The sequence below is a fragment of the Impatiens glandulifera genome, chromosome 7 (assembly GCF_907164915.1).
Source record: "Impatiens glandulifera chromosome 7, dImpGla2.1, whole genome shotgun sequence".
Lineage (NCBI taxonomy): Eukaryota > Viridiplantae > Streptophyta > Magnoliopsida > Ericales > Balsaminaceae > Impatiens > Impatiens glandulifera.
The window spans coordinates 31,806,284-31,812,779 of NC_061868.1; the positions used below are offsets into that span (position 1 = coordinate 31,806,284).

The 6,496-nt window shown below is 34.5% G+C and overlaps 1 protein-coding gene across 1 annotated transcript; it reads left to right on the top strand.

The window, feature by feature from the left end:
• Positions 1 to 3,479: 3,479 nt before the first annotated feature.
• LOC124909744 lies at positions 3,480 to 6,225 on the top strand. Its single transcript, XM_047450391.1, has 11 exons — positions 3,480 to 3,729; positions 3,825 to 3,899; positions 3,995 to 4,102; positions 4,175 to 4,207; positions 4,351 to 4,440; positions 4,528 to 4,653; positions 4,747 to 4,890; positions 4,968 to 5,378; positions 5,461 to 5,595; positions 5,688 to 5,891; positions 5,965 to 6,225. The coding sequence occupies exons 1-11, from the start codon at positions 3,526 to 3,528 to the stop codon at positions 6,223 to 6,225; spliced, it is 1,791 nt and encodes a 596-aa protein (XP_047306347.1). The 5' UTR covers positions 3,480 to 3,525.
• Positions 6,226 to 6,496: the final 271 nt, after the last annotated feature.

Genomic DNA, 6,496 nt, shown 5'->3' on the forward strand with positions numbered 1-6,496 from the left:
GGAATGCAGGTCATTCGTGATCGGGTGAAGAAAAGTCTATGGTTATCTCAAGAGAGATATATTGAGAAGATTCTAAAACGATTCTGTATGGACAAGGCAAAGCCAGTTGCTTGTCCATTGGCTACACACTTGAAAATAAACAAGACAATGTCTCCCAAGGATGAAGAGGAAAGACAAGAAATGTGCAGTGTTCCATATGCTTCAGCAATAGGCAGTCTGATGTATGCAATGGTCTGTACAAGACCGGATATAGCTCATGCGGTTGGAGTACTTAGTCGTTTTCTTTCAAATCCTGGTAAGACACACTGGGAAGCGGTTAAATGGCTAATGAGATATCTTCGAGGGACCTCCAAATACGCTTTGTGTTATGGTACTGGAAAGTCACATGTTGAAGGGTTTTCTGATTCAGATATGAGTGATGATATTGACACAATGAGATCAACTTCAGGGTATTTGTTTACTTTTGCAGGAGGAGCTGTATCATGGTAGTCTCATCTACAGAAATGTGTTGCTTTGTCTACTACAGAAGCTGAATATATTGCCATTACTGAATGTTGTAAAGAAATGAGATGGATGAAAGAATTGTTGAAAGAAATTGGCATTGCACAAGACAGGTTTGTGGTGTTTAGTGACTCACAGAGTGTTATACATGTGAGCAAGAATACAAGTTTCCATTCACGTTCAAAACACATCCAAAGAAGGTACCATTGGATCCGTGAAGTGCTCGAAAAGAAGGAGTTATACTTGGAGAAAGTGCACACAGATGAGAACGGGTCAGATATGATGACAAAGGGCTTGCCAAGAGGAAAACATGAGATATGTTGTGCCAAAGCCGGAATGGTTCTGGCAGAAGCGTCACGATGATGAATGTTTATAGCAACATTCTCCCATGGCTCGGAAGGAGGAGAATTGTTGGTGTTCATTGCCATTGCGGGCGGGTTTTAAATTCTGGGTAAACGGGTCAGGGTTTTCTCTTATGAAAACGGGTTAGAGTATAAATACTTTTTTTGGGGTATTTTTCTCATAACAGAGCAAATAGAGAGAGAGAGTGTGAATTACAGATCTAGGGTTTTCTGGTTTCCTTCTTCTTCTTGTTCTTTGGCTGATCCAGAGTGAGAGATTGGGGGAGCTTTTGATTGTGGAGTAGTCCAATCATTCATAGTGTAATCACTTATTTCATTTGAGAGCAGGGCATGTAAGTTTCTACTATTGACATCTGTTTGATTTAGTGAAACTTATCCCTCCTGTGGACGTAGGTCGATTTTGACCGAACCACGTATATTGTGTTGTCGTTTATTGTTTTGTGCTATTTCAGTTCTTGGTAATCTGTTTATCGTCATAGACGATTTGGAATCTGATTTGCTACAGGTTTTGATTTCTAAGAAGATCCATAGTTTTGCTGTTGCAAAATCTAACACTCAAACATACTCATATTTGTTAAAAAGAATGGGTATTAGTAGTCATTATTTTAGGCCTCGTTCGTTTATGAGTTTTTAAAAAACAAAGAGAAAAAAAATAATTGAATGATGGGTGATGATTTAAAGGAGATAATAATTATTTTTGATAAAAATATTTAAAGGGTGTTGATATATAAATAAAATATAAAATAATAATTTAAATTAGAGGGTATTTTAGTATTTTGATTAATTAAATGAATGATGTGATTTGTGAGAAGTGATTGATTTAAAAATTAATTTTATAAAAATTAAAATAAAATCCTATCACCAACAAGGCCTCAGTGAATAGAAACAAAATCATCTGCCAAAAATGATTAATTTGATTAATGGACAATTTCTAGAAATTTTGATGCTCTGAAAGAGACTTCTAGTTCCTGCATAATGAAAGAGATCAAGAAGACAATTTGATATCAAATCAAAAAGATATAACGATTTTGGAGATCACTCTACCATTAAAGAGAAATATTATAAGTTACTGAAGTTGCACATTGCATAACTAGAAAATAAGGACTAAAACACAATTTGGACAGTATTAGTTTTAGAAAGTGTCAATCCACTTGACAATGGAACGGTTTGGGACAGGGAATGCATTAATCATTTTTGTTCCATTTTTATTTCGGAGATTATTTTACTACAATATTTGTCCCATTCGGTTTCAGAGATTTTCCGCGGGGCACTATTTATACAATATTAAAAAATATATATATATATATATAATCAAATTATATAAACATATTTTAAATATAATAAATATTGTAATATATTAAAAATTATATTATATTAAAAATAAACATAAAATAAATATAATAAAAAATTAACATATGAGTGATTTTAAATATTTAATTGTAGTTTTAGTATTCGGGACATAATCGAGATGAAATCAAGAGAGTTCGAGAAGGGGGACACAAACACCATCCCAGTCAGCTACCCGTCAAACCGGGAAAAAATCGCTTCAAACGGTGCAATTCAGTTCAGTTACCGCGGAGCGGTTTCAAATTGACATCTTTAATTCAACGCGATCATAAGTTTCAACATATCGAGTTTTATGGCACAATCATAAGAATTTCTCTTTTTTCTTTTTTAAAATTGTAAAAACCTCAATAAAAATATTATCTTGAATTTTTCAGATTTTGACAAATAATATCTTTCAGAAAAGGTTGCATTCTCAATCACAAGGACTTTCGATAGAATTTCATAAGTAAAATTACAATATCCAATGTGTCTGAAGGGAAATTTGAGGAGATGATCATCAAAAGGGGTAATTGTGAAAATTGCAGAGATTAAAAAAAAAAGCGTTGGTGACCCCTTTTACTGTTTTTGGACGATTTTGTTCATGTCGAAGGTTGCGTGACGCAATCGGAATCGCGATAATTTTTTTTTTCGTCTCGCAATTGGGGTTACGTGACGCGATTACGTGACGCAACTGGGGTCGCGTGACGCAACTGGGCCATTTTCTTCCAAATAAAATTCATAATTAAATTTTTTTGGAAAAAAAAAAAATTGTGTCACGCAACCTCACGTTGCGTGACGTAATAGGGGCATTTTCGTCAGAAAAAAAAAGATCACCAGCGGTATTTAATTTATGCGTTGGTACTATTCGTTATTAGGCCTATTTGGGATCATTTCCTCAAATTCCCCTGTCTGAATTAAGACATTTTTTTTCAGGGATCATCACAGAATGAGATTTGTATCGGCCGTTGGGAAGGTGCCAAATTAAAAAACGAGTCGATCATATTAAAATATTGAGTTTAATAACTTTCTTAACTTTTATGATAAAAAAATGCTTTAAAAACACTTGAACCTTTGGTTGCTTTTCAATTTCAGTCATGGTGATAAATTTGAAGAATTTCTGGTTCATATCAAATGAGACACGCTATACTACAATGTTCATAACAATTTCATATTATAATGTTTTGGTTTATTTAAAAGATCACGTTTACACCATTATTTCATTGACCTCCATTAACTAAGGCGACCTGAAAACTGCACCAAGTCGTCTTTGTGGTGAATTTTTTACTAAAGATGTGCCTATGAATTGAGCTTATTGAACTGAAAAGAAACAAAGTAAATGGCTAGAGCTAGAAGAAAGTCGAGAGGTTTATACATTAACAAGGCTAAAGAGTTCTTGAATTACTTGAATTACTTGTCGAATAATAAACCTTTGTTTCCATGGATGATTGTTTTGATTCTGGTCGGTTGGGTGGTCGAGAGATGGGTCTTATGCTTTACTAATTTTCTTCCACTTGCAATTGCTTTCTGGGCAACCTATCAAGTAATTTTCATTTGGGATTTATGCAAATGTCTTGTTTGATAAAATGCTTAAACCAAATCTTGACTTATAAAAAAATATGATCTGCATTTCTTCAGTATGGGAATCATCAGGCTCAGATCCAAGTTCAGGTCTTAGAAAGAAGATGGAGGCAAATCATGTTACTTGTATCAGTCAGTATATCCTATATCCAGTTATTACTTTGGTTTATTAATTCCATTCCATGTTTGGATAATCACATGTTCTTCTTTTGGTCAAATTTATACAGCCAGTTACCCCCTTAGAGCACTGCGAATGGTTGAACAAATTACTATGTGAAGTTTGGATCAACTTCATTAATCCAAAACTTTCTTTTACATTCTCATCCATGGTTGAGGTCAATAGAATAAATCTTTTATTTTCTTCTTCATGTTTTGAAATATGAATGTGTAGCTTTCCTCTTTTACAGAAACGGTTGAAACATCGAAAACCTCCATTTATAGTAAGTCATTTCATCATTTCTCTTTTTCTTGTGCAGTTAATCACCTATGAAGATGAAGAAGACTGTAATATTTCAGATTTTCAAATGATGAAATTGGTTGATAACTATTACAATATTTTCAAAACAATTAAAAAAAATTGCAGGAGAAGATTGAATTGCAGGAATTCTCACTAGGTTCTTGTCCTCCTAGCTTGGGTCTTCATGGGACTCGCTGGTCAATGTTTGGAGACCAGGTAATCTAAACAAATTACTTGGAATTACTCAAATTTCAAAATTGAACAAAACAAAACATGATTTTTATATGTTTTTTGTTTTAGTAGAGAATTATGCAGATGGGGTTTGATTGGGATACAACTGACATGAGTATTCTGCTAGCTGCCAAGTTAGCCAAGCCATTGATGGGGACGGCAAAGATTTGTATAAACAGTATCCACATTAAGGGAGAGGTCTTAACTTTTTTTAAATTCTCTTCTTAACTATTTATTCCCTTTTCTATGTGTTTCCAAAATCACCAGTCTTCTTTTTTCATGTTTTTACAGCTTGTTTTGAGGCCAATTCTTGATGGAAAAGGCGTCTTGTACTCTTTCTTATCCTCTCCAGAGGTTAGAATCAATGTTGCATTTGGAAGCGGTGGAAGTCAATCTTTACCCGCAACTGAACTCCCTTGTGTTTCTTCTTGGCTTGTATGTTTCTTGAACTCTTGAAATATTTTCAAAAATTAGTTAGGAATCTTTATTTTATTTTATTAGTATTCTAACAGGTCAAGCTTCTAAATGATACTTTAGAGAAGACAATGGTTGAACCTCGTCGTGATTGTCTATCTTTGCCTCCGGTTGACTTAAGGAAAGAGGCGGCGGGTGGAATTCTTTACGTGAAAGTAATTTCTGCAAGTAAAGTTTCGAGTGCTAACATGAAGGCGGGTCCTTCTAGAAGACAACAAAATAGTAATTTTGAAGGTTATTACAATGTTGAGAAAGATCTATGTACATTCGTGGAGGTTGAACTCGAACAGTTGTCCAGAAAAACAGATGTGCGGTCAGGATCAAGTCCCAAATGGGATTCAACTTTCAATATGGTATTACATGATGCAACAGGGATTCTCAGGTTTCATCTTTATGCATCTTTCCCTGGCAGTGTCAAGTATAATCACTTAACAAGCTGTGAAATTAAGGTAATTTTTTACTTTTTGTTTGTTTGTTTGTTTCTAAATGTTTCTCATTAATAACTTGTCTTGTTCCACCGATGATGAACAGATGCAACATGTTGCTGATGATTCGGTAATGTATTGGGCACTTGGATACGATAATGGAGTTGTTGCTGAGCATGCTGCGTTTTGTGGGAAAGAAATCGAAATGGTTGTGCCCTTTGAAGAAGTGGATTCTGGAGAGGTAAATAATCTTACTAGTTACTACTAATTCTAAACCTGATTTGTTTAAAACTGTTTTAATACTAATCTCATTTTTAACTTGAGATGAATCAGTTAACTGTGAGACTTATCTTAAAAGAATGGCACTTTTCGGACTGTTCGCGTAGCTTGAGCAGTTTCCATCCCGGCTCTACTCGATCACTGTCTGGATCCTCCTCCGGTTTAACATCCAACACTCGGAGGAAAATCTCTGTAACTGTGGTCGAGGCAAAAGGCCTTGTTGGAAGTGATCCCTACGTTAAACTTCAGTATGGAAAGGTATATCAATTATTGTCTCCATTCTCTTGACCAAATTGAAAAAGAAAATCAATTCAATTCCTTTTTTTTTCAGGCTTTCCATAGAACAAGAACCATGAAGGACAATAAAAATCCTGTGTGGAATAAACAGTTTGAGTTTGAGGAGTTAGAGTGTGGTGAGTGTCTGAATGTAAAATGTTATAACGAAGATATATTTGGAAACCAGCAGCTCGGAGGTGCTCGTGTAAGCTTAGAAGGACTTGTTGAGGGATCCGTTAGAGATGTATGGATTCCTCTTGAGAAAGTTGATTCAGGAGAACTGCGGCTTCGGTTAGATGTTTCTTGGAGGGACTGACAATGTTTTTTTGAGGGTATACTGATTTTCTTCTGTTTTTTTTAAAAGTTGAATAATTTATAGTATTCTTAACTGATCAATCTATAAAAAAATGTCAATCTCTTCAACCCACCAAAATAATCAAATGGTAAGAGTAGGTTTAAAATACCAAAAGGTTACGGGTTCAATTATTTGAAAACGTTTTGAGTTTAAACGGTGCTATACAGGTTGACTGTCATGATAATTCTTCTTTAATTAAAAAAAAATTGTCCTCGCTTCTTTACTCAAAAAA